Genomic DNA, 27,983 nt, shown 5'->3' on the forward strand with positions numbered 1-27,983 from the left:
GTCGACCCTATGTCCAGAGCATTGCCCTACTTTTTCGTCCAATGAACGAATATCAATTTGTAATCTACTTTTTCATAGCTTTTGTCTCAAGTAGACGATTAGGGATATCAAATGATGGTAAATGATCCTCCTCAGTGGTAGAAAATGATTGAAGTTCAAAGACCATCGTAAATTCATATATATTTCTTGCCAATTCTCACATTATTCCTGCTTGCCTTTTTTCTTGTAAATGCAACTAGAATCCCGGTAATTTACACACAAGAGAGCAACTATAAAGATATCTGTATTTTTGCCCAGGTCTCTTCACCCTGAGAGATGGCTGAAATACAGCACCAGGGAACCAAATTTGATCTACGTAGAAGCCAGCATGGTTTAGAGTATTTATTTGGGGTCCAAGTTAGGAGACAAGTTTGATTTTCAAAGATTTTGAGATAATGAAATATATGGAAAAATTTGCATGAAATTGCATGAAACTTTTGCAAAATTATCTTCATGTTTTCTTTTTTTCTTGTCTCTTTTTGCTTTTTAACAGGTTTACATCTTTGCGTTTAAGAATGTTTTTTCATGCTTTCAAGAAAAATTTGAAATGATTATTTGGCCCTCAAAAACATGATTTTCCGATCCCTCATCATCACAGTGCTAACTTTGTTCCTGTCGAGTGTACAGACATATTTTGAACGCACTTCACCCACAAATGGATAAGCTGCACTTATTCAGCAAGTTTGCAAAAGATCGGACTAGGTCCTTAAACAATCTAATGGGCATGTAGTACTTCTAATGCAAGTGTAAGAAATATGCAAGTCTTAAAAACAGAATATCAAGTGCCAACATACGGTCATAAAGAAAAGACGAGGAGACATTCACTTAGGAGAGCAAACAAGTACGAATTCCCAGAGCCTTAGATATCTTTATGATTAAAAATATTTTGCTTAAAGGAGCATTCCAGATCAACCTTGTAAATTAGGCCTTACCCGGTATGTCCACTTTAACTCATCGCTAAATCAAACATAATGAAAAGCTTAGTTTTTTTTTTACAAGATCCATTGTTGTCATTTTAATCCTACCGAGAGAGGATGGCATTACTTGTAGTGGTTAGAAAACGTCCCCCCCTCCCCCCTTCCGAGTGCAAATTTAAGTTATCACATTTCGTTTCTTTCAGTGTCACAATCCCTTAAAATGAGTACCCTTGTGAAAAGCCGTAAATTCACGTTAAAATACTTCTTTATTCACATTTCCCACAATAGCGGAATGGTCGAACCCGGGATATTGGAGAGCAACTTATTCCGAGGCTCCCAATATTATAAGCTCACCAGCCTTTGCCATCGACGGGAAGATTGACCCCCAAAACCCTGAAGTCATGCCGTTCGCTGCCAATGGCAGTGGCTTTCTGACCATCGATCTGGTTGAGAATTTTATAATCGAAAAAGTGAGGCTTCATTTCAAGGAATCGAGTACTTCAAAGATGCTACAAGTTGCCGTGAGCGTTTCTTCACATTCCAATCAACCTTGTGGATCAACGGGAGACAAGGCCCCGTCCTCGATGCATGAATTTGTTTGCAACATCCCTTACATTGGGTCCAAGCTCGGAATTGTCAAATCCAGTTCTGGACCTCTAGCAATTGATGAGATCCTCGTAATCGGGACTCGCTTCTCGGGTGAGTTTAAACCACTATACAGGTAGTGTGTGAGCACAATCCCGTTTCTTAAAATAAACACACCATACAAAAATCCTATTTGGAGGAAGTCCGATTTGAGGGTTGAAAATGCTTCATCATTCAATTTGCAGTTCCAATGGATTCTACACAGCTGTCTGTGCAACCTGAAAACGCCCCAAAGGAGAAGCAATTCAAACTTATCCTGGGAGATGAAGGCTCTCCTCACGTCGTATATGGGGTTGGTTTCACTCTTGCAAAGGATCAGGCGACCAGTCAAGAATCAGAATTCCCCTCTGTGGAAGTCACAATAACCAATCAAGCTGGAGCCAAGTGCCAAAGCACTACTCATCCTGGCTTTGCTGGCGAGCAATTGGTAGTTTGTGATGATTCAGTTGAGGCTACTGAGTTGACAATCGCTCTGGAAACGTCTGATTCAATCTTAACCACCAACTTCTTTGTCCGCCTTGTTGGTTGGAAGGGTTAGTACATTTTTCATATGATTTTTTGCTCTCTCAGACAATTGGTTTCCTTGAAACTATGAACACATTCACGAACATTGTTTGGCCAGGAAGAATCAATGATTTGTTCAGAAAATAAATTGCAATTTTTGAGGTCAAAAGTACAAATATTTGTGGTTGCACAAAACGATGCAAAAAAATGCAAACTTTAAACGTAAAAAGGCTTATGTTTTCGCCAAATTCAATTTCGTCTCACATTGATTGGTGCATATTTTATAAAAGAGTGTATTGCTAAAAGAGGTATAACGTTTTCGTTTTTTTCACCCACAATCCTTGTTAATGATAACATTATTTCATTTTTATCTACGAACTTTATCATAAGTCATTTGTACATGAGAGTCTTAGATTCCCACACAATGATGGTACCAATTCATCGAAGACACTCATTTGTAATCAATTGCCCTCTAGTGTAATTTCAGAATGCCTGAACTTAAAAGTAGATATATCTCAACTCAATGAACAATAAGTTCGTGAAAAAAACAAAATCAAAGTAACAATTTTGTCCCTGAAAACTAACAAACATACTTGAGTAATCAAACGAATAAGAACCTTTTCTTTGCCGACTTAGAACTTATTTTCACGTTTCCGCTACTTATTTTGACTAAAATCATAACCTAAAATTAAACCGTTTTGAAGAAAATCACAAACTATTTTTCTAATCCTTAATGAGGTTCTTCTTATTAAAAAGTTCCTCTGAAAATGGCTTCCTTTTTTCTAAGATAACACCTGATGTATGCATTTATTTATTTTTCAGATGAAGCGCGAGGATTTGATACTTGTTATGAAATGTTTTCAAAGGGTCTGACCGCCCCAGGTTGGTACTTCCTTGGCAGATCGAATGAGAAAAGGTCGTACGCTTTTTGCAGCGACGGGCAAACAAGAATTCTTAGAAGGCTCCAAAGCGGAAATGACAAGGTATTTGGCAACTTGTTTGCAAACGAAAATGAAACGAAGAAAAGGAAAACAACTTTCATCGAAATAAAGTTTGGAAATTGGTTTAGTAAATAAAAATAAACGACGAATTTCTTTCAAAAGTTTGAAAAAAATGATATCAAGAGTGTAACACTCAAAGAAAATGGCCAAGTGCACCAGGGATAACATTCTTAATAGTAGTCGAAAAGCCCGCAAAAATATGACAGATTCGAAATGGTTCAAACCATTTGAATTTTAGACCCTGAATATAGTTTAGAAGCAAAAAATAACCTAAATGCACGTACGACACAATGCGGTTTTTTGTTTTCTATAGAGGCAAACTGCAAAAGTTGAGCCCATTAATTTGAGCCTCTCGTGTTGCAGCTTACACCTTTACAGAAGTAGAATGCGGCTCAAAACAAGGTGTCATATTCTAAATATTTGTTCTAAACTACTTACGGAAGACAAGTACTCGTTCTCGCCGTTTCTTAGGTTTGAAATATATATTGAATTTAAAAAGTAAGCCTGGTCAAAGTAAAGCTTCAGATGACACAAAAATGGGAAAAACTTTTAGCATTTGGTTCTTCGTTTCGAATTGGCTTTGGTTACTTGGAACTACAGGGAATCAGATATTTTGGAAAGGTTTTTAATGTGATTCGTGTCGTGTGGGCTTGGACGAACAATGCTAGAGAGTAAAATGAAGATTGCTCATACCTTCAAAAACCCAAAACTGAACTTATCCACGGCGATGTAAAAAGATTAAGGTTTCTTTTTAAAAAGAGACCTAATGGTCACAGTGTTTGATAACCTTTCGGCGATTCTTTAAAGTCTGCAAAAAGCATTCCTTAGGCTAATAATGAGCATGCTTTTTATCAAAAAATTTGACTTTCTGTTGTCAAATCATGTTTCCAGGACGTCTTCAACAAAGAATTTGAAGCATATCAATCTGGGTTCAAAGAGAATGAGGAGTATTTCATTGGCACCGATTTCATGTACCGGTAAGGACAAACATGATTTTTCAAGATTTTTTTTTAATGTTGGCATTCACTTGTGATAAGTATTTATTTGTTCAATATTTCAACCACTACAAAAGCTTAAAATCTCACAGTTCTACGGGTTCTCAATTTTAGAAGTAGATTTGGGGGGGGTTGGTATTTCACGGGCTTTTCTAACCGCTACAGGTAATGTAATCACCAATACTATTAAAATGAAAGGTTATAATTCGTCTATTTATTACCTTTCAATCTTTATATGATATTTGGTCTACCAACGAATTTGAGTTGGCAGACCGAGTTAGTCCTTGAATATAGGGTTGATCTGGTATGCTATCTAAAAAATTGTCCAAGTCTGACTTGAAAGATGCACCAGATCAACAAGGCCTACGTATTCCCTACGAATATCAGAGGGAAGCAAATTAAACAATGAAGGAGCCCGAGAAAGAAGAGAGAGTGACTTCATTGTTCGAACTAGCCTGGATTCTGAGAGCTTGAAGGTGCTCTCAAAACGCACATTAAGCCTCTACGGTCACTAGAATTGACCCTAAATCCAGGTTGGGACAAAGCTCATGGATACTTTTGAAAACGTACAGTATCAGATACCTTTCGTACCTTCTCTGAACACTGTACAATCCCAACTTTTTTAGTCTCTCCCAATATGAGAGCTCTCTCAGTCCTGTGATGTAACCATCTTTGGACTTGTTCGACCTTTTGCAAACCTGCTGAACTCACTGGAGCCCAGATGGGTGAAGCATTTTCAAGATGTGGCAGGATAATCGACTTGCACAGAGTTAGCATTGAGATATTGCAGTACCATTGAATGTTATTCTGACGTCAGAATGTTGCAAAATTTGTTAATTGATTGGTCAGATATGTTAGGGTATTTGTCTTTCATGAACCCTAATCATGACTCTATTGTTCACAAATACTTTAATCCTTTGCTTCTTCTTTCTGTAATTTTGAGGTTGTTTATCTGAGTGAAATTACTACACAATTGTTAAAATAACTTTTTTGACTCCCCATGAGAGTTTTAAAACTACCATTTTCGAAACAAACTTGCATACTGGTCGGTCGTTTTCCCCTTCGGTGAACTGTATGTATTCTGGTTCCTATGTCACATTAATCTACTTAGTAACTCACTTGCTCCTCTTCAGGCTAGTGTATTTCATATCCTCTTATCCGTGACCGCTTCTCGTATCTCTATTCTACAATTTGCAATGGCATCAAAAATAGTTATAAAGTACTAGTGAGTCTTCATAATTCATTATCCGACGCTCCACATACATTTAGTTCATCCTGAAATTACGGATTGGGTGCTCTGCAATTTTATGAATTGTCACAGTATTACTCAATATAGTTATTAACATGCTTAAAAATAACCTGTTAGCTGAAAAAAGCCATATTTTAGCTTATTTTTCTTCTTTTAGAACTTTCTTTTTGTACAAAAAACTTTGTGCAAACTTAGAAAATTATTTTGTCTAATATTGTGCTTTTTATCTTGGGTTTTTAGTACCTCTACTGTTTTGAAAAGTACCGAAGTGACCTCCCAAAATTTGTGCTGATATCATCATTTAGCTGCTACTAAAAGGAGTCAATACGTTTTCAGGAGCATTCATGAGCTCTGTCCTAACCCAAAATTTAGGGTTAATTCTAGTGACAATGGAGAGCCTTAATGTGTGTTTTGAGAGCACTTTCAAGCCCTCGAGAATCCAGGCTAGTTTGAACAATGAAGTCCACTTATCTTCTTTCTCGGGCCCCCTCATTTCTAATTTGCTGCCCTCTAATATTCGTAGCGAAAAAGTAGGCTTTAGACTTGTCGAAAAAAAAAACTCTTTTTTCGGTTTTTCGAAAATCTGCCATCACCGAAAAACCGAAAAATGGTTCGATCTATTTCCCGCCTATTCAATGGGCTCAAACACTCCATAATGTTCATAATGACTAAATGTCCCAAAAAAGGTTTGGGTTTATCGTTAGCAAAAGGAGTAAATCGAAGAAAGACGGTAATGTAAAAATTAATGTACAAATGGATTTACTATCCAAGACAAGCCCTTTGCAAGCAAAATATAATTTATGTTATCCGAAAGGATATTTAAGCCCGAGCTTAGTATGCTCGGAAAGAAGATATATAATTGCTAAGTGGTCTAATTTTTCAAAGTCGACGCAGTTCACCAGAGGGTATTAGTTCGAATCTAATCTTTGTCATGGAGGCATCTGTTCTATAATTTAGCTAAAATTAAGAGAAGAATCGAAGCCTTTGACAATTGGAAGTTGTGGCGCTTGCTACAAATTATGTTTCCTTTATTATTTTATTTCGGTGATTGAAAGAGATGGCCTGGTCGATTGCACTGGCTTTTATTTACTCAAATTGCCTTTAAAATGTCCATGGGTCATCGATCAATCCATCATGGAATCATCGAATTCCAGAAACCCGAGCTTAGCTCCGTCGCCCGTTAACCTACTGCGCTAGAACCATCTCCCAACAATGTTAACCTTTAAAATGGCTTTTAAACCACTGAGTCAGTTGTCTGTCTGACTGGCGACAGGGTAAGCTAGAGATTACAAGAGTTAGTTAACCATCGAAAAATCCATCTTTTGTCTCCTGTAAGTAGCAGCTGCTTGATGATGCCACCACAAGTTTTGGGTGGTCAATGGGGTACTTTTTAAAACAATAGAGCTACTAAAAAAGCAAGCGACAATGCGCAATATCAGACAAAAAACTTTCTAAGGTTTCAAGAAGTTTTTTTTTTTTTAAATAGGACATTATAATGTAAGAAAATTAAGACCAAGAACAGTTTTTCTTCTCCTAAAAAGTATTTTGAAGCTTGTCAATCAAGAAAAGCGTGACAGTTTATCAAATTGCAATGTCAAATGAACCATTCCTTTAATGAATAAATGAATGAATTGGAACTCTAATTGATTCCCTTGACAAAGAACTATGAAGTCTCAAAAGTACGAGTTACCTTACCTCTGAAATCCATCTTGATTTCCAGCTTCAATGTTCCAATACATTTTTTTGCATTTGGCGTTTTACGGTCAATGGGATGAATCTCGCCGGCCCAGTGAAGCTAGAATCTAAGAAGTGTAATAGTCCATATGAGATTGGTTCCCCCGGCTGTGGGTATGATTAGCGTCGATCAGTTTCCTTGAGAAAGGTCAGGGAGAAGAATCGAACAAGGTACCTCTTTTACGTTAAGAAACTGAGCTTACCATTACGCCACGTCTCCTTCCTTAGTTTTGGAAGCCGATATACGTTAGGAAAAATTTGATCACCCAACAACATATCCTTATTAAATTTTTGTCTTATATTTTAGTTCTAGCACTTGGTACACAGTCGTTGCATCAATCAGAATGAAAGACACATTTGGGCGGGAGAAACGAATAAACTTAGTTTGTTCCACATCAAGAAACTTTGCAATCTGGATTCATCAGCAATGGAGCATTGGTGTCTTTCGAATTATGGACGTTCTATCAATGCACAATGGTATCCCGTTGGCAACTATAGACCAACCAGACGCCGATGGCTGTGTCGCTTCTCTTAACGCTCCGGGATGGTGAGTTCCTGAATAATTTGATTATGGATCTAGATTTTTTGCAAAAGGAAGAAAGTTTTAGGCCCAAAATGAGACCATTAGAGGTAGCTGGAGTGGCGAGTTTATTGTCAAATAAATGCTAAATGGTAATTTGGTAGCAAGAATATAAAATATAACGCTACAAATGACAAGTCAAATAGAAAAGATGTAAGGCAAGTGGAAATTTCGAATTGATCGAATTGATGAATTATTGCTCACTTTGGAGTTTCCCCGAGTTAATTTAAATGAGTCCCAGAGACTTCATTTGAGACGAGGTGGTTAATTTCAAAATCTGCCGCTGGAATGAACAAAATATTGTTTGAATTCTGCACCCTCATTTTACTCATAAATATCAATCTTACCCGCATTGATTGTTCTCTATTTACATTTGTTCTCTATTTAATCAAATGAATTTGCAGGTTTCGGAATGACTCAAGTCGTTGTGCTTATGCAAACCTATTTGGAACAAACCTGAATTCACATGAAGCTGAGGCAGGAAAGGGCATCTTCTTCAGCTCCTTCAGAGGATTCAGCAACTCTTTGGCAGAGTTGGAATTCTCTGTCTTCTCTGGGATTACTTCCAACCAGTTTTCTCCATCAACCCAAGCTATAATGACCACTTTCAAAACAGAAGTGGAGTAAGTGAAATACTGTCGTTTTGAATGTCCTTGAGTACTTGAGCGTCAATTCAACTGGAGACGGGCCAAGGGTGGTAAAGATTTGTGCTTGCACTCACATTGGCGGCAATTTGATTTGGGCTATGTCAGTAACGACGACAACTTTGACTCAAAATAAAATATGAAGAAACTCAGCATTGACATCAACACTAAGCAGATTTAAAAAGAAAAACATAGTCGTTTGTAGCAAAAACTTTATATTCCGAACAGATACCACTGCCCGGACGGCATGTCGTTTACAGATGATTCTGGGTCCGACATCACACCCAAGTTAACTCTAACGTGTCAATGGAGTGGCAATTATTCAAGATCACACGAGGGTGATTTAAAATGTGCTTGTAAGTGATCAATTGCTTCGCCGTCTTCATCGTTTCCCGCTCCTCACAACAATGAATTCCCTTCATAATAGATACTCATTGTACGGATCCTCCAATAGACGATCAAAACCTAGTGACAACCAATTGGGATGGTCAAAAAGTTCCTGTGGGCGGGGTGAGATCATTCTGTTACTACTTATACAAAACTGAGTCAATGCATGTTGCCAATGGCATTTCAGGTTGTCCAATACCGCTGCATTGATGGAATGAAATTCAACCACAACCGGAGCTTGGAGTATGTAGAAATCACTTGTCAAACTGGCAACAAATACAGTGAAGTGCCAACTGTAGAATGTGTTCACAGTAAGTTTGTTCTGTTTTGATCAACATTTAAGTGACGCGAAATTTAGATGGTACATATATCTTGAGCATCAAATATGTACTATATTTGGGGAGAACTGAGCCCAGTTTTTTTAAACCAGGGAGTGAATTTTAGATCGAGAAAAGATCCAATTTCTGGACGTGGTATAGTACGCCCTTTTCTTGAACTAAGATTCACTCCTTTGCTTTAAAAAATTAGGCTCTGTTTGGTATTCTTACTGCTAAAAGGTGCTTGGCCAATTTTGTTAGAGGTATGCTAACGTTAAATCAAATTTAGACATCACTTGTCCGCAACTGGTTGAACCGCCCAATGATTTGGAAAAAGGCAACTTGGTGGTCTCAAATCGTGGAACATTGTTTGGAACCTGCATTGGAAACCAAGCGTTCCAACAATTCCAAAGCACTCCGGCATGCCCAGAATTGGAAGTTTATGTTTATGACGAGAAGTATCTGTCAGAGCATGAGGTCATTAGTATTGTGGAGTTAAAGGCTAATCTTTCGGGCGAGGCCGAATTCTTTGGGGCTGAAGTCATATTTTCCCACGAGGTCTTGACCGATACTATCGTGGTAAGATTCGGTGTTTCCCGATTTAATGTTTTGACAAAGATTACATACCGACTGTGCACGATTTCAGAGCGATGACTTGGTCAAGTTTGAACAGGGTACCAATCAGCGGCATCTTCGACTGACCTTCATGGCTGACAAATTGAAGGGTCAGACCTCGACTTTGAAAGCCAAGTACAAGCCCATTTTCTCAGAGACCTTATGCATTTATGATGCAACCTGTTACAAGACCCAGGAGGAGATGGACCAAGCCTCGAGTTTATCCACCCTCGGTGGAACATTTGACCCATCGCAAAGTTTGATGCGTGCTGAGTCGGTTGTCAATTATACCTGTGGAGGCTCTTCGGCCTTTGAAGGCTCAACAGACGATGTCACGATTTCCTCTATTGCTTCAACCTGCCAATTGGACGGGACGTGGGACAATCCATTGGTCAACGAAGGATTGCCCAAATGCAAATGTGCGAGCTTTTTGTCATGATTCATTCCTTAATCTATTTTACAGCATTTTGTTTTCCAAAACTAGGGGTCAGTTGCAATGTGCCAGTAGGAGCGGAGCATAACCTTAATGCTTCGGAGTGGAATGGCGAACCCATTCCATTTTATACCCAATTGAATTATTTCTGTCCAAATGGAGGAAAGTTCAAGGAGAGCTTTGAGCTCGAGTCGCAAAACGCCACGTGCTTGCCAGAAAATAAATGGTCAACTCCCTCTGAGTGGCTTGAATGCTCCAAGGGTAATCCAAGATCTTTTTACAGCTCTGGGGAGAGTGTCAGAAGCATCAGCTATTATCAGCCCCCTAAGATTTAGTTGTCAAGACATTTTTTTGTGGTTCAAAGGCAATTTCTTCCCTTTTGCTTTGGTTCAATCAAAATAGACAAAAAATCGTTAGCTCACTGGCTCCTGAAATCGCAAGTTTAAAGCTTAGATAGCTAGAATTTCGTAACTAAACGTGTCAAAAGTCAAGTCTAATAAGAGCTTTGAGTTCTAGAAGAAAAACATTCAGGGATCGTTTCATTTATGGATTTTTTTCAGAGGCTCAATGTCCAAAGCCACCTGCCGAGCCAACAAACGGCGAAGTTGTGGTCCTTCATGGAGGTCGAATATATAATGATCAACATGGTGAACCCTTTGACCTGGACGCTGGAGAGCTTGGCATGGCGAATTTCAATTGGACTGAAACAGTTTACTTGTCCACTCTTGTTATTCACTCGGCGAAATTGGAGATCAAGGACCATAAAAGCGACTTTCATGCTTTCTTGATCTTTTCAAGCGATGCCTCACCAGCTGACGTTTTTGCCAAATCCGAGGCAAGATCATAAGTTTAAATGAATCAGATTACACTCTTCAAAGTAAATGGAACAGCTTGATAAAAGGAAAATGAATCATCATCAATAGGCTGGAACAATGGCACTTAAAACGACCTCCGCCCCAAATATCTTGAGCTTGCACAAGACCGAGTCTAAGGAAAATGTGTCGACTGTGGTCATTGAGCTCACCCTTAATCAAAAAATTCAGAAGACCACACCGGGTCGAGTCCTGGTTTTGGATCCCATCATTGAATTGGTCAAGCTCGTTGGACAGGCCTGTTCAGGAGCAGAAGATTGTGATAAAAAGCAGAACGACTTCAACTTATTTGAACACTTCCAACCCACTCATCACGCGGCTCATCTCAATTATAAATGTCCGTTGGCTTTTTGGTTTGAGCCCAAGAACGTCACTGAACAAGAAATTACGTGCAATTGGAACAGGACTTGGAGTGACTCCATTCCTGAATGTGTTCGTAAGTAGAAGCCCCACCTTTGGAAGAGATCATTTGCTAACACTAATCGGAAATGATTTCCTGGTCTGCTTCAGCTTACGGTTGTGCCCATCCTCCCAAACCAGATGCAACGCTCAACATCACAATGGACACATTCCCCGAAGATAAAGTCTTTGATTTTGGAGCCAATGTGACCTAAACATGTAAAAGTGGTCATAAATTCGATGACGACTTCCTTCGTGAGAAATTTGAGCTAACTTGTCAACGAAATGGATCATTCACCAATCACTTGCCGTGGAACTTTTGCATCAAACCCTCAGGTACAATATCAACCACTTGTGTTAAGGTCGAAAACCAAATTCCGTCCGGAATTTCCAAAATTGTTCCAGATCGCACTTGCCACGATCCACCTGAGCCAAAGCAATTACCAACCATTGGAGGAGCGACCTACGATTGGGACAACACATCTATAGCCAATAATGGCACGATCTTTGGCACCATCATAACTTATAGATGTGAAATAGCTAGAGGCTTGAACGATCCGGTTAAATCTGACGTTGTCGAAAACCAGGAAATTGAATGCTTGTGGAACCACACCTACGCCCCAACCAAGGTAAGCTTGACAATTGCTTTATCGAAGGGATATACGTAAGTTCTCGAAGTTTTTATAATCTAAAAGTAGCTTTTATGAAATGATATTTTGATTTGTTAAATTCATTGCGAGTTGAGGAAGGGCAAAAATGCTACACTTCTCATTGTGATCAGCCGTAGATAGGTAATAAATGGTAGATGTCCGACAACTGAACGACCCTCAGGAACCATATCCTAAATGCCGAGAACACAATTCTGTGAGCGTAAAATGCTTTGATTGTGAAATGTCTACAATTACTTGTCAGACATAAAGGTTGAACACGTAAAAATCCGGACATAGAAGAGCCATCATAACGTTTGAAGTTGACGAGAAAATATTCTGGGTACACTTTTGAAATATCGTTTTGTTCATGGGTGACAAATGTCTTTTATTATAAAAAAAAAAGTTGTATTTCAAGAATTGAGACTCTGGAGGCTTCAGAAGAACATCGCCGAAATCTCATTCTGCACGAATTCCTTGAAAATAAGGATGCCAGTCTATCTCGCGACAAAAGTTGATTTGACAACATTGATTGTATAAAGAGTATAAAACTGCTTCATGAACAACATAAATATGGAGAAAACCATGGAATTGATAAAAATGATGATCCATTCGATCCCAAATGTGATAACAAAGTTATTTGATATCTATAAAACAAATTCACCAGTTTTCAAGCAGAGATGGGGCCATGAGAATCAGAAATCTTGATCTTTGGTTCAAAAGGTCAAAGAAAGGGCAGAGTAAAGGTCCTAGAAAGCTCAAGTTGACCAGATTGCATAAATCAAGAAAACTCATTGTAGATGCATTGTTTTGGCCCAACTGGCAGGTTGTCATTATGCAAAGGCAGAATGGAATGGTAAGAACAAAATGAAATCAATATTGCAGCCAAAGAATAGCACCCAGAAATACGACCAATCAAAGAAACTTGGTCATTTGTAAAAGGAGTATTGAAGAAAACATACTTGACCATAAAATCTAAAGACGAATGCAATATTAAATGGTCATGAGCAGTCAGGAAGGTCGATTCCGACCACGTGCAGAAGTTGATGGCTAGGGTCAGGAGCAAAGTGAGGTCTCTGGCCCTTTAAGATAGATAAAACCTGCTTGATAGTTTCATTTATCAAAATTACCCTTACGTATGATTATATATTATTGAAGTTTCTAAAAAATAAGATGCACACGCTGAGAAAGTCACCGTTTTTCATATCCGGATTTTTATGTGTTCAACCTTTAGATGAAATTTGATTTCAATTTCTATGAATGATGGAAGTATCTTTTAACATTTGAAGCATTAAAATTCTTATGATTTTCGGTACGCTATTTTTCCATCTTTTAATTTACTTCTTCCATATCTGATGAGCCTTCTGTTTCTGCTAACACGTAACTTTTTCATATGCCGCGTCACTTTGATATCGGTTCCTGACCTGATATCGTGTGATATCGTGTCATATCGTGTGATTTGAATAGATAGAACTTTTTTCCGATGTAAAGAGACATCAATTTGGTTTCGACGAGTTGCAAAAGTAAAGAAAATTATTTGCGTGGGCATTCTCCCCACACAGAATGCACACATAGGAGTCGGTGGAACTAGAATGGAACTCTTTCCGGTTACAAGCCAAATGATGTTCCGAGTCTAAATTATCGTGAATGATGCATGTGGTTATTTGTTTACGAATGGGTCTCGTGTCTATCCCCTTGAACAAATAGCGACCAATCTCGATGTTTCTTTCCGAGTGGCCCCAATTATGAAACACTCTGCACGTACAATAATTATACTCCCTTTCTCCATGTGCTAGATTTTTGACTGCAAATGGACCGCTTGCATCAATCCAATGAACCAGACTCAACGTAACTTGACCCACAACTTTGTTGAGGGCTCGACCATCAGCTTCGGCAGCTTTTTGACATACAAATGTATTGAAGGCCATTTTTTTGACGCCGACTACCACCAAACTGAATTCAAAGTGGAGTGCCAGAACACCGGTTTCTTTCAATATCCAGCCAATGACACCCTATGGCCTCGATGTCTTCCCAGTAATCATTAATCACATTCAGCAATATCAATCAATGTCCACCTCGATACTAAATGGTCCGTTTTCAGCCAAGTTTTGTCCGTCCCATCCCGAAAAACCCAGAAGTGCGCGTATACATTGGAACAAGGACTTGGAGCATCAAGCCAAAGCCTCATTCTTTTGCTGGCCAAATTTCGCAGCCAAAGATCCCAAAGGAGACTTGATCAATGTGATGGAATCCACTTGTCAATGGAATCGAACTTGGGCTGACGTGGATATACAATGCAAACGTACTAGGCGCTCAAATCAAAATGTGTTATTGGAGCAATTTCTGACACTCATATTTGTCTATTGCAGCTTCACATTGTCCCGTGATCCCTGTTCCAACAATACAGTCTGGATTGATTTACAAGCCTAAAGAAGAAACCGCAAGTCCCAATGCTTCGTGGTTGTCAGGTAATTCTTGATGTTATTATCATGAATCATATAGCCATCAATGTTATTGCATTCTTTTGGTAGACATGCTCTACTACAACAAGAGTGTGCCACTTACTATTCCAATCCCGGCTGATTTCGGGAAGGATTTGATTTTGCTCATCGACGGAAGGTTTGTACAAAGTAGTCCAATTCAAGTCATGGAAATCAAGATATTGGATGTCGAAAACAACAGCCTCGCCAATTTCTCTCTCAATGCTTTGACCGAGTATTGGACACCTGGCAGCGACGTAAGTGGCCTGATGCCATAAACAATGGAACCACGGATATTTAGTGCAATAACGTATGGTTTTGTTCTTTGAAGGCATTGGGAGTCATGCTATATGAGAGGACCAATATCTCGGCCGGAGACGCATTCCGCTTTCAAATGAGGTTCCTTCCCGCTCAAAACTCGTTCGAAATGCTTTTGATGGATGGTAGTGCTCCAATATCAATTCCTAGGGTAGACACTGGAGAGCCGAATGGTCTTGTCACCATTGACGGGGAAATTACGCTGAACTTGGCAGGCTTTACAACATCGCGTAATTTGAACATCAAGATGTACTATTATGTTTTGAATTAAAATAATCGTCGACTCAACCCTAGCTAATGAGACCCGATTAATGGTCGGGGATGAACTGAAATTCGCTTGTGAGCAAGGATTGGTCTTTACCGGGAATGAATTTGTCAAGCCTGAATTGAACCTTAAATGTGAGGCATCGGGATTGGTGTCGGGGGCACCCGAAACTTGGCCTATTTGCGCTCGAAGTAAGTATTGATGCAAGATAAAACTATACAAAAGTTACCGCTCTAATCCATTCTAATTCGTAGGAGGTGCACCAAGAATCATAAATTGTGTCCAAGGAGATTGCCCAAGTAAGTCAGGTTTTTTCAACTTTATTTTCTCTTTTTCAATCGAAAATCTTGATCTGATTGCCTGTTATGTATGCATGATGTCTTCTAAAATTATTATCTGAAATACAATGATTGATTGAACACGTTATGTCGGAAAAAAGTTACAAGTGACTTATTACGAGATTATTATCAGATTCATTGTACTAATACCACTGTCTGCGAAAATGGGTCAAATGAGTCAAAAGTCCTGTTTTGGAGCTCGCTGAGAACAGACGCATTTAGTTTACTCTCGTTCTTATCTCCCAGGAATTTCGAACAAAGGTGTGACTTCCTCTGTTGCTCCTTGGTTGTTGTGCACGTATGGTGTTCGTGGTGTTTGTGTGTGGGTGAATGAATGGTAATTGCCATTCATTCACTCAATTAGGTTTGGTTTTTCAAGGCTCTTTGGTAAGATGTAATTACTTTAAAACCTAAAAAGTTTATTGCAGTTTCTCTCTGGTTTGTAGTGTAGTATTTCTAATTCCAAATCGTTTTGTGTAGTTCTTTAGTTTGATTGTATTGGTCCTTGACAATTATAATTTGTTGTTCATTAGTGTGTTGATTTCATTTTATGTTTGATCAGTTTGTTGAGTTTGTTTCTGTGTTTTTTGTATTGTTTTCCTAATTTACGTATGTTCTTGAATCCTTCTTTTTCTCTGTCCCTTACTTCTTGTATACTATCCCCATCTTAGATTTGTATGTTTAGTTTAATGCGAAGTAGTTCATTCCCATTTTGCTTCGTTGTCCTGTATCTCAAGACGAGATTGCATAGCTTTTTTTAGGTTTCTTTACGTTTTTCTTCTTTTCTTGGTCTCTTGATTTTGTTGCTCTTTGACAGTTCCTCTGCATTCATGATGGAAGCTATTTTTGGAAAAGTCACCAAAGAGGCTAGACAATGTTTGGACCTGGTCTTAGCTGGGAAGGATCCTTCCATAGTCAATAAGCCGTTTATTATAGAGGCTTTAGTTGCTCTGGTCAATGAAACCAGGGTGCTGCTTGAAGAACAGGCTCACCCAGTAGTTGAGAAGTCGACTAATTTGACCAACGTTGAGGTTGAAGTAGTATCTCCTCTTGAAAAAGCGCAGGAAAAGACAGTTGTAGAGAAAACAATCTGTCCTGATTATCGAAAGCAGCCTTGTCCTGAAGAAGGAAAAGGCTGTCAGTTTGAGCACCCTAAATGGTGTCAAAAACTTCTCAAGTTCGGCCTTGAGAAGTACAATAGTAAGAAGGGATGTTCAAAGGTAGATTGTCCTTTTTTTCACCCGTTCATGTGCCGTCAGTCCATGAGACTTAAGACGTGCTTTAATGTATGGTGTACCTCCGTCCACGTAGAAGGGACGCAAAGAAAGGCGAGAAATAGGATAGCACAGTTTCGAAGTTCCTAAACCTAATCCCACCCCACCCCTATTACATAACCCATTTAGCTTCCTCCCTCCCTCGCCTCCTACCCCCCTCCTTCTGTCGCACTTCCCTCCCCTTCCTTCAAATACCCAATCCACCCCTATTCCTATAAAAACTCTCCTCCCTAATATTCCTTGCCCCACCCCTATTCCCAAAATACGTTCCTATTCAAATGTAGCTGCCCAACCCATTCCTCAAACCCAACCATCCCCATTAGCTCATGCATTGCCTCCAGTAGAACGTAGCTTTGTTGATAAGAGGGATTTTTTACGGTTGGAGAGGATGGTCCAAGATCTTATGAACTTGGTCCGTCAAAAGAGAGGCCCGTAAATGGGCTATATTTGAACGTGCATTGTCTGATTTCTAAAAAAGACAGCACAAAAGTTAAGATCTTAGAAGAAGTAGCCGTTGCGAGAGAGATTGCATTCATCTCTATAACAGAAACCTGGCTTCGGCCAGGGGTCGTAGATGAAGAACTAACCATAGATGGTTTCAACTTAGTTCGTTGTGATAGGATACGCCCTGATAATCCCATCTTCCCTTAGAGGAATATGGCGGAATGAAACCTGAAGGAACTTGTAGATAAAGGCATAGTTGGTAATGTCGCAAATTTTAGTTGCTGCTTTCATTTTGAGTTGAACATGTTTTTGGCCTTACTTATTTTCAATTCAACTTAAGTTAATGAAACGTCATTGTTTTGTTGCAAAGGTATCTGGAATGGATGGGAGTTAATTGTAATTTGCCCTGTGGCATGTGTGGGTAGGATTTCGGTGAAATTCTTTTAAGTTGACTCAAAGTGCTTTCACAATATAACTAAATCCAGCTCAAGCTTTTCCCTAAGATTGATTTTCTATATGCTACAGGGAAGTAATCCCCAGTACTATCAAAATGAAAGGTTATATTTCGTCCATTCATTACCCTTTCATCTATAAACGATCTTTGAAATTTAGCCAAAACTAGCACAATTTTGCTAAATTAGTTCCAATTTGGCATTTTACATGCTCTTTTGCTTTCAAACATGCTTGAAGTTTTTCGTTTGATATTTTTTTCCTCTGAGAAAAATATATTTTGTTATTTCAAAACACTTTTTAGTGATCATTTGAGCCTAGCCCTTACATTAATAATAAGTGTTCTATTTTTAAGTAAGTAAAATTGTCACAAATGTGGCGGAACAAGTTGTTACAAATCTGGCAACCCTGGTTGTTGACACAAAATCCATTTTCCTCCGCACTGATGTGACATCTAGTTCTTTCACATCCCATGATATAGTAACTGAAGGCGGAAAACGGGATGTTTATCGATGCTCCAATATTACCTGTAACATTAGATATCATGTCAATTGCCTGTTCCATACTAGTTCAATTATAGACTTCTCAGCATTATGGCGGACGCATGGTCCACCATCGAAATGAGTCGAGAAATGTTAGTTGACTGGTTTATTACCAAGAGTTCCGAGCTATTTATACATATCACAGATATACACAATATGAACGCGCACATGCTTGCCACACCACTTCCCCCATGAATAAAACAGTTCTTTTGAGTATTTATGATTGTTGTCTGGGAGTACAAGGACATTCTGTTGATAGTCCGGCTTCCTTCTCAGTGGAAGAGTACGTAGACATTCTGGGGCAATTCGACCTCGACATAGTCTCCAGATTGGACCCTCGCGACTTCGCCGCCTTCGGGGTTATGGAGGAAGTATGCCGACAAGATCTTCCGCATCTTAGAGGCCAGCAACCTCAACGCCACGGAGAAGTCCATGGTCGTAGCCCTCGCGACCGCCGTCAAGAGCAAAAAGAGGATTATAAATGCCATGAAAAAGTTCCAGGGGGCGGACTGGTACAGGCCGGTGCTCGATTTCTTCGGGAACTCCAGCGTGCAGTACACGTATGAGGAAGAGGACGATACATTCAGCGTCGTGCACATCCCGTCCTCGGTCCCCTTCTTGACCTCCCGAATCTGGTAGCAGATCACCGAGACGCCCACGGTGGAGGGCTTCTTGTCCAATTTGTGGGCCGCCCAGATCAACATCGACGACACCATGTTGACGAGCCAGAAGGTCTGGGAGAGCAACTTCTGGGACTCGGTAGTGACCAAGGGAGGCAACAACTTCGAGAGGGGCAAAATGAACAAGGACTATTGGAGACCAAGTCAAAGGACAAGCACCTGCTCTTGAAGGCTGACGGGACGCCCTTCGGTTCCGACAGCCACATCGCAGGAGCCACGTCTTACAGCATCGGGATGATCAAGAAGTGGATTGCAACCAAGATGGTAGTTGAGTGGTCTATTACTCAGGATTTAGGGTCATTTCTAGTGACCGTAGTGGCTTAATGTGCGTATTGAGAGTACCTTAGAGCCCTCAAGAATCCAGGTTAGTGCGAATAATGAAGTCCACCACTCTTCTTTCTCGGGATCCTTCATTGTTCAATTTGCTTCCCTCTAATATTCGTAGAGAATACGTAGGCCTTGTTCATCCGGTTGCATCTTTCAAGTCAGACTTGGACAATTTTTTAGATAGGATTCCAGATCAACCCTACATTCAAGGACTAGTTCGGTCTGTCAACTCAAATTCGTTGGTGGACCAAATATCAAATAAAGATTGAAAGGTAATAAGTAGACGAATTTTAACACTTTATTGAATAGCACTGGGGATTACATTCCCTGTAGCGGTTAGAAAAGCCCGTGAAAAACCAAACCAAAAAAAAAGTGCCGAGGCACACTCAGAGGGAAAAACGCAAAAGATAGCCGTTGGGGAAAGGTCCCTGATTTGGTGCAAACAAAGAATAAACAGCTCGTCAGTACCATATACTATTGTGAACTAATTATTGTGAAAATCTCTAAACATGCTTAAAAATATGTGAGCCTTTTGGACCAGAGCTTTTCGCATTAGTACACCTTGTTTTCTTCTTCCTGTATTCTATGAACCTAAACCATCTTTACACGTTGTATCTTCTTAAGTGGTGACAGTTAAAAAAACAAGGAAGTTTTCTGTTTTCATTTTATTATCATTTTTTGCCTGCTTTAGGCATAATTATTGGTGACATTGTTATTGGAAGTTCAATCATTGAAAAATCGCGTTTTGTTGAAAGAAAGCTAGACATCACATATTTTCAAAGAATATATGGTTTAACATCTGTTTCGATTGATTGTGACTCTAATCAACAACACTACGTCAAAAAGTGACAAAAATGGATTTTAGCACTTGGAGGGCAATTCAAAGAAAGGGAAAGTCTGGGGAAGCTTCCATCTTTAACCACGTGTTGCCATCTGTAGGTTTCTTGGCGTCAGACATCACGGTCATCATCGCTTTCATGGGAGATGTGGGATTTTTCATGTTGCAAGACAACACCTTGAAAAACTGACTTCTGTAAAGGCCCACCAAAAAGAAGAGGACATCTTGGTCATTGACCCACATGCTGTAGAGATCTTGGATGCGAAATAGATAAGTGGTCCTGATTCCGTAGGGGGTTCTAATGATGAGGTCATTCCCTTCGTCTTGATTCAGAATGATGTTTGTCCTGTACGTTTGAGCTGTTTGTGTATCAAACTGTATAAGCTCGACGACTCGTTTATTGAGGTAAGATGGGTAGAGTCTGTCCAGGCAAAAGAAGACACTGTTGCCGCACAACATCGACATGCCAAGAATTGGTGTCTTACGGTCAATAAAAAAGGTCTCATTGGTTCTTTCCCCATCCTGAGAGCCTTTCACAAAAGTCAAAGTAGTTTGAGATTGAACGAACTCAAAATTTTCGTGTGTCCACACACAGAGTACTGAGTAGGTGCAAATATCTCGATCTGCTTCACGAATTCCTGAAGAGCACTCGCTTCGGTGTCGGCTATCCAGTTCCATGATCACTTTGACAACTCTCTGCTCTTGAGTACTCAGGCGAAAAGTTCTCCAAAGGGCCAATTTGAACACCTTGGGAGGATAATCAATAAGAACCAACGTGGTATGTTGAACCATTCCAAATTTGGCTAACCTTTGGACAACAACATTACCGAGAGGATGCTTCACATATTTAAGAGGGCTTATGATGTCGGCTGATTTCAATGCTTGGTCCAAAATTGACTGAATAGGCATTGTCTCGAAGTTGTCTCGTTTGAAAAAACTGAGGATCTTGCGAAGGACCAAAATGGGGAAGTCGAAGAAGGGCATTTTTCAAGATCAAGGAAGGGGATGTTGATCTTCCTTCCGACTCTTCGAGCGACTGACCCATGGACGGGGGACTCATGGTGGTTCGACACGTGAGTTCTCAACGCTATTTATGATAATCAGCGTGTCAACAACTAACCAACAACAACAACCGGGTGGAGAAAAAACATATATTTCGTTTAGATTGGCAGATGTGAATTTGTAATCTAGTCTACTGTTTAGCCGTTTTCAGGTGCTAGTTGAGTGTCAACACGCATTTTCCTGAAATTAGCCAGTTTTAAAATTTCTGTTATTCATGACTTCACCCTATGTGGTATTATTGTCCACTCTGTTGAATTGGCCGAGCACGCTATCTCTCAAACAGGAAGGATATATAATGAGATCGAGTCTCTCACTTCGTGAGACTGACGCTCAGAGCGGATGACCCATTGGAAAACGAAAGGAGAATAGTCCATTCTTTTTTTGATGTTTAAAGGGACAAAGAAGCGACGCAAAGTAATGGCTGTCGAAGAAGTTTAACAAAAACGATAGTTCAGAACATACAGAAACTATAATATTAGAGTAGAATCTCGAGGCTTCCTTCGGTAACAACTATTACATCGTAATGGTCATTATGATTACAAATCACCACATTTACAAAAAGCGTACATCTGAGGCGGAGAGAAAATGGTCTATGAGATTGTTATGGGGACGTTTAGGCAAGCTCTGGCAGGTTCGTTTGTTTGCTGGTACCACAGTCAGTGATGCAAGTTTGGGACTTCAAACACGTTCTTGAGAAGCTGACCCTTCTTTCGCATTGCTATAATAAGGAAAGGTCAGTTTCGTTGAAACCAGTTTGAAACGCCAATTTTACATCACTGGCATTGGCAGGCAAATTTGTTCGTTGGTACCAGCCCTTGCCTAAGTGTCCGAATGGATGAAGAAAGCTAAAATTTTGGCATCAATGACTTCCTGAAAAATTCAAACACATTGGATTGTAAAAGATTCTCTCCCCCTTGCCTGCCCCTAGAGAGCCATTACAAGGGAAACATACTTAGAACGTGGTTTTGCAGATTTGATTTCAAGATTTCGAATGCTTACTTGCAATGTCAGACCTTTTGGAACGATAAAAGTATCAAATAGCATACAATGCAAGATTCATGGATTTACGAATGGCTTTGTTGCATGCAACAATTTGCAATATGGTTTCACATTTAAGTTGTTTCTTCATGAACAATTAGATACTCATCACCTACCGTAAAGTTGTGCTCCTTAGTTGCCCGATTTTAAAATCTAGACGTCTATGTTGGCATTTTTTGGACTATGTAGAGCTTGGGATTCCCGTCTAAAGGGAACAAATGAATTAGAGTTAAGCGTAAAATGTATTAAGGCAATTGTGTTAAATTGAAAATTGTCATTCTCTCACTTCATTAATATGTTTTGAGAATTAAAATACTTACAGGTCTTTTAACTGATTCAGCGTTTGTTTTTAAAATATATAAACGTTCTTGTTTTCGTAATATATGTATTGTCCGTATTTCCGGTGGAGTCCATGTAACTGGAAAATCCAGATCGTTTGCACTTGTGGGGTCTGTCCGCCACGAGGGACACATATATGTAACGTCAGATAACTCAAATACAATCGGGAAGAGGGACAGTAGATTGGTGAATAAACTACGGGCCCCGTAAGATGTCATGAACTCAATTTCGTTTTCGGAAATATTTAATAGAACGTAAACCATGTTTCGTGTAGCGGGGAAGCCTAGAGCAAATGAGGATGGATAGTCCTCTGGTCAAGTTCTGCAAAATATAAAGTGGTAACATCTTCAGCAAGAATCAATAATCCTCTGGAGATGGGATCCATATGTTAGCGGCGAGTCAGACAGGATCAGCAGGGTGCGTTGTGGAGCAAGAGGTCCTTAAACATCACGCAAAATCTTCTTCGTGGTCAAATTCCTTCGTCGTGAGACCGAGGATCAGCCGATTTTTTTCTTCCTAATACTAGTTCCGCTCAAACTGTCAAGAAGTTGATTGGCACCAAAACAACAAGATTGATCAAAATTTCACTATTCTACCCTCTTTTCCCGTCTCAATTGCGTGTTGATACTTCTATCTCCTTTCAACCAAAACAATGTCGCTTGGCGGCTGGATTCCCTTCGTTTCCTTTCCGAAAATTTTACGTGTTTTTCCCATGCCTACATACACTGTTTTCATACATTCTCCTTTTGAGTGGCAGTTTCAATAAGCCATAGTTGATAATAAACAATTATGTATTATGACACATTCCAACAAGTCCGATGTATTTTTTGCAGGGTGGGCAGTTTTCAGAACTAGCTTGACTTTTGGACACCAAGGGGACAGAAGTGTCCAAAAGCAAGAAAAATAATAATATTGTATAAATGAAGCTGTATAACGAAAATATAATTTAGCTATTCCAGTTTTTGAATGCTTTGTACCAGCTGTATTCTACTAGAGGGAGACTTTGCTCCTTGCTTGCTTTCCAATCTATGGTAAAAAAAGGGTTAAGAACCTGTCTTTCAAATATCTTTTTTGGTTATGTTAGAGGTATGTGGCAAAGATTATGAAGACTCATTTTGCTCTTGGAACTATTAATGAGCAATTTTTGAAGTAAAGGATATGTTTCATGTCGAATTTCCTTTAGAATTGTATTCTTAAAGGTTTGTATTTTTGGACACTTTTGTCCACTTTTGTCCACCCTTATTTTTGGACACTTTTAGACATGGGTGGACAAAAGTGTCCAAAAATGAAATACCCACCCTGATTTGTTGAAGCCAAAGTTCAAATTCAACCATATAAAATTACGCCCCCGTCAGAGGGGGTGTCTTTACTCCAGACAAAACCGTTGCATAATTTTCTTATATTCGGTCCTTTCTATCAAGTACCAGATCACAGTATAATAGGGTTTGAGCCGTTCCTAATTAATTTTGGATCCTAGCACTTTTGAAGCCTATTTTGACGCTGGCGAGACATCATTTTTCAGGTACATAAAGAGTTCTTTCTTCCAAAATTATATGAAAATCTATTAATGAGGTCTGTACTTACGGTATTTCAAATGAATCATTTTTCAGCTCATTTTACCCAATGTAGCAATGTTTCACTTCAAATTCTGAAGCATTTAATAACCATTACTTAATGTGTTGAATATAATTACTTTTCTTTATATGAGGGACATCAATGCACTTTAAGCTACAAACCAAAGTTAACTTAAAACGCACTTGAATTGTAAATAAATACAAAACAAGCCCTTGGCTGAAAGCCAAACGTTAAAATGTGTTAAAATCTACCCTTACCTATAGGTATGTTTTTTGCAAATTGCGAATCGGACGAGGTCACTCAGTACCTTGTAAATTTTCGCCCATTGTGAAGGTCATATAATCCTTCTTCTCATGGTGAACGTAACTACATGTATCTACGTAACTTTATTAGATTAGCCTTTGTTTTGTTTGTTACGAAGTCAGATAGCAGCTCCCTTGCTCGGTCTGCCATCTAATTGATGGGTGTCCCAATTGAGGGATATTCCCGCTTCGTCAGCACAGCCAACATTAATTATTACCTCACCCTCGGGTATGACCGCAGGTTCATCTATAGCCTTCTTACGCTGCACGAAACATGGTTTACGTTCTGAACGTCAGAGGGTGCTTTGTGAGTCAGCCTCGTAAAAATGAAGGGCCGATTAGGCCGATTCCTCTTTATTGAATTATAATGCGTTTGTGTGGTTTTTGGCTAATTCTATCAAAATCTTTTTTATTGCTTGTGACCCGGGTCGAATAATATCCGGAAGAGAAATTGAGTTAAAGGCAAGGGAAGAGTAGTTTATTTGTCAATTTAAAGAAAACTCTTCGTGTTCGGGCCGTGACGTCACAAATAAGGGTCCTTATAAATGCTGTTAAATCAGCAACTCATGCTGTAATTTGAATATCGCAAAGATGCATGGATTTTGTTAGCTTGTGATCGAACCAGGATTTGCAAATTGGAAAGCGGATGCTCTACCAACACGTTAACCCAGCAAGATTTTTTTAATTAGCCTTTCCCTGATTTGTTCATAGCACTGACTTGGCCAAGTTGTTTCGCAATATGGTATTTTGGAAATTCCGGTCAAATCCAGTAAGTCACAAACCAATAGTCTAGTTTTCTTATTGCAAGTTCAGAGTGACAGACTAGAGGGTCATTTGAAGTAAAAGTCTCAAGGATAAAATTTTAGGGCCTCAAGCATTACCTGCATAACGAAGGAAAAAGACGCTTTTTTGTGTAAGCGAACCTATGCCAATTATTTGGGAACTGCAATTGAACACATTGTTTATACATTTCTTATTGTTAATCCCACTCGAAAACGCCAAGAGTATGCATAAGGGAAAAAATCCACGAGTAATGGGGAAGGAACAAGAAAGAGAACAATTATCGCGCCCAACCGCCAAGCGGCATTGTCCCAAGCAACAGATAGGGGCTCAGGTAGTGGTCAAGTTTCATAAAGTTCTAGGCGTACAGGTAAGTGGAGAGGAGGAGAAGAAAGGACATACGGGGTTTAATCTAATTAAGACTGTATCACTTACAAATACAATGAAGAAGCAATAGTTTGACAATATTTGGAAGTGTACTGTAATCGTTCAATCGGCCTGGGTCAAAATTGATATCCCCACCGTTACAAGTATGCCACTTAGATACACTGTTTTTGGAATCCCTTGAATATATCCCCTTAGATAACACCCATCATAACGCCCACACATTTATGTCGAAATGCTATCTAAAGCGATAGAATATTACTTGTCAAATTCTCACCAATTTTCTGAAGGGGTAACCAATTTTATCCACAGCGTGGTACAGATATTTTTCCTTGATTGGATTTGGCTACAGGTAAAGGCACAGCAAATTCATATCTAATACTTCTAGTGATTTCGTTTCAAAATGCTTTTTCATGCAAATGATCACCATTACTAAACCCATTGCGGGAATGGTCCCTGATTTGGCGGTTACAACGAGTGAACAGCTCGTCAGTATCATATACTATTGTGAACTAATCATTGTGCAAATCTCTAAACATGCTTAGAACTATGTGAGCCTCATGCAGCAGAGCTCTTCACTTTAGTGCACCTTGTTTTCTTCTTCCTGTATTCTATAAACCTAAACCATTTTTACCTGGTGACAGTCATAATAAACAAACGTTTTCTTGATATCATTTTATTTTATTTTTTCAGCTGGATGTCTTGACCTGATTGCCTGCTTTGGCCATAATTATTGGAGACATCGTTATTGGATGTTCAGTGATTGAAAGAACACGTTTTGTTGAAAGAAAGCTAAGCATAACATATTTTCATAGAATATATGGTTTAACATCTGTTTCGACGGATTGTGACTCTAATCAACAATAGTGGGTCAAATAGTGACATAAATGGCTTTTAGAGTGATATGATTTGCACTTGGAGGGCAATTCAAAGAAAGGGAAAGTCTGGGGAAGTCTCCATCTTCAGCCAAGTGTTTCCATCCTTTGGTCTAGCGGCGTCAGTGTACACGGTCATCATCGTTTTCATGGGCGATTTGAGATCTTTCATGTTCCAGGAAAGCACCTTGAAAAACTGACTTCTGTAAAGGCCCACCAAAAAGAAGAGGACATCTTGGTCATTGACCCACATGCTGTAAAGATCTTGGATGCGAAATAGTGGAGTGGTCCTGGTCCCATGGGGGGTTTTGATGATGAGGTCATCTTCTTGATTTTGATCCAGAGTGATGTTCGTCTTGGACCTTTGGGCTGTTTTGGTATTGAACTCCATTAGCTCGACGACTCGCTTCTTGAGGTAAGATGGGTAGAGTCGGTCTAGGCAATAGAAGATATTGTTGCCGCACAACATCGACATTCCAAGAATTGGTGTCCTCAGGTTGATATAAAAAGTCTCACTGGTTTGTTTTCCGTCTTGAGACTCCGTGGCAAAGGTCAAAGTGACTTGAGATTGAGCAAGCTCAAAATTTTCGTGTGTCCACGCACAAAGCACTGAATAAGGATAAATATCTCGATCTGCTTCACGTATTCCCGAAGAGCACTCGCTTCGGTGTCGGCTATCCAGCTCCATGATCACTTTGACAACTCGTTGCTCTTGAGTGCTCAGGCGAAAGGTTTTCCAATGGGCGAACTTGGACATCTTGGGAGGGTAAGCCATAAGAGCCAATGTGGTATGATGAACAATTCCGGATTTGGCCAACTTTAGGACAGCAATATCACCGAGAGGATGCTTCACATTTTCAACAGGGTTAATAATGACGAAAGATTTCAACGCGTGGGCCAAAGTGGGATGCACAGCTAAGGACTGGAGGTCATCTCCTTGCAAAAAGGTGAAGATCTTGTGAAGGACCAAAATGGGTAAGTCAGAGAATGCCATTTTCAAGATCTCAGAAAAAGACGTTGATCTTCCTTCCGATTTTTTAAACGACTGACCCATGGATGGGACTCATTATGATCCCACGCTTAAGCTCCCCACGCTATTCAAGATAACCAGCGTGTCAACAACACTTACAAAACCAACAGGTAAAAAAAAGTTACGTACCTCTTTGGACTAACAGTTATGAGTTGTGTCTTTCTTTTGGAAGTTTAAGTAATTTATCGATTCATGTCATAACTCACGCTTTTTTAACAGAAAATAGAATTAACTAACGAAATGAAATTTATGAAACACACTGTTACTTCCCATTCTTTAAATCAACCAAAAATGCTATCCCCTTCTCAGGAAGGAAATCATATGATCGCGTCTTCTACTTCCTGACCCTGACGCTCAGAGCGAGTGACCCATTTGCCAAATGATGAGAATGCGCTCCGCCCTTCCACTCCTTTTTGACTATTTAAAGGGACGCCGAAGAGAGCCACAATAAGTAAAATTCAGCAACAAGACGAAAACGATAATGAAGGATTAGAATTGAAAACTATAACAAGTATTGTCATTTATCAGTTTCAATTCATGGCCATTTTGATGAGCTGAAATTCAAAATGCCATCATTTTCAATCCATTTTGATCTTCCCTCGTGAATATTAATGTCAAAAGATTTCACACGTCTACATTAAGCACTTGTGAATTTTATAATCGA

At 39.5% G+C, this 27,983-nt stretch overlaps 2 protein-coding genes across 2 annotated transcripts in view; both read left to right on the forward strand.

Annotated features, from left to right (window-relative positions):
• LOC131880311 (uncharacterized) overlaps positions 1–11,876 on the forward strand; it is a 15,270-nt gene extending 3,394 nt beyond the window's left edge. The window contains exons 4-19 of the mRNA XM_059226912.1: positions 1,245–1,655; positions 1,787–2,134; positions 2,928–3,088; positions 3,998–4,083; positions 7,392–7,631; positions 8,069–8,287; positions 8,537–8,664; positions 8,736–8,818; positions 8,883–9,006; positions 9,302–9,591; positions 9,659–10,046; positions 10,112–10,321; positions 10,621–10,895; positions 10,984–11,368; positions 11,443–11,667; positions 11,737–11,876. Coding sequence (XP_059082895.1) covers positions 1,245–1,655; positions 1,787–2,134; positions 2,928–3,088; positions 3,998–4,083; positions 7,392–7,631; positions 8,069–8,287; positions 8,537–8,664; positions 8,736–8,818; positions 8,883–9,006; positions 9,302–9,591; positions 9,659–10,046; positions 10,112–10,321; positions 10,621–10,895; positions 10,984–11,368; positions 11,443–11,546 — 3,452 coding nt within the window. The 3' untranslated portion in view covers positions 11,547–11,667; positions 11,737–11,876. The remainder of the gene's footprint in view (positions 1–1,244; positions 1,656–1,786; positions 2,135–2,927; positions 3,089–3,997; positions 4,084–7,391; positions 7,632–8,068; positions 8,288–8,536; positions 8,665–8,735; positions 8,819–8,882; positions 9,007–9,301; positions 9,592–9,658; positions 10,047–10,111; positions 10,322–10,620; positions 10,896–10,983; positions 11,369–11,442; positions 11,668–11,736) is intronic.
• Positions 11,739–26,206, forward strand: LOC131880313 (uncharacterized). The gene is made up of 9 exons (XM_059226914.1): positions 11,739–11,960; positions 13,775–14,012; positions 14,080–14,280; positions 14,348–14,446; positions 14,510–14,715; positions 14,790–15,006; positions 15,071–15,232; positions 15,296–15,340; positions 26,108–26,206. Exons 2-9 carry the CDS (start codon positions 13,811–13,813, stop codon positions 26,179–26,181), a joined length of 1,206 nt encoding a protein of 401 aa, XP_059082897.1. The 5' UTR covers positions 11,739–11,960; positions 13,775–13,810; the 3' UTR covers positions 26,182–26,206.
• Positions 26,207–27,983: the final 1,777 nt, after the last annotated feature.

Source organism: Tigriopus californicus, chromosome 5 (genome assembly GCF_007210705.1).
Source record: "Tigriopus californicus strain San Diego chromosome 5, Tcal_SD_v2.1, whole genome shotgun sequence".
Classification (NCBI taxonomy): Eukaryota; Metazoa; Arthropoda; class Copepoda; order Harpacticoida; family Harpacticidae; genus Tigriopus; species Tigriopus californicus.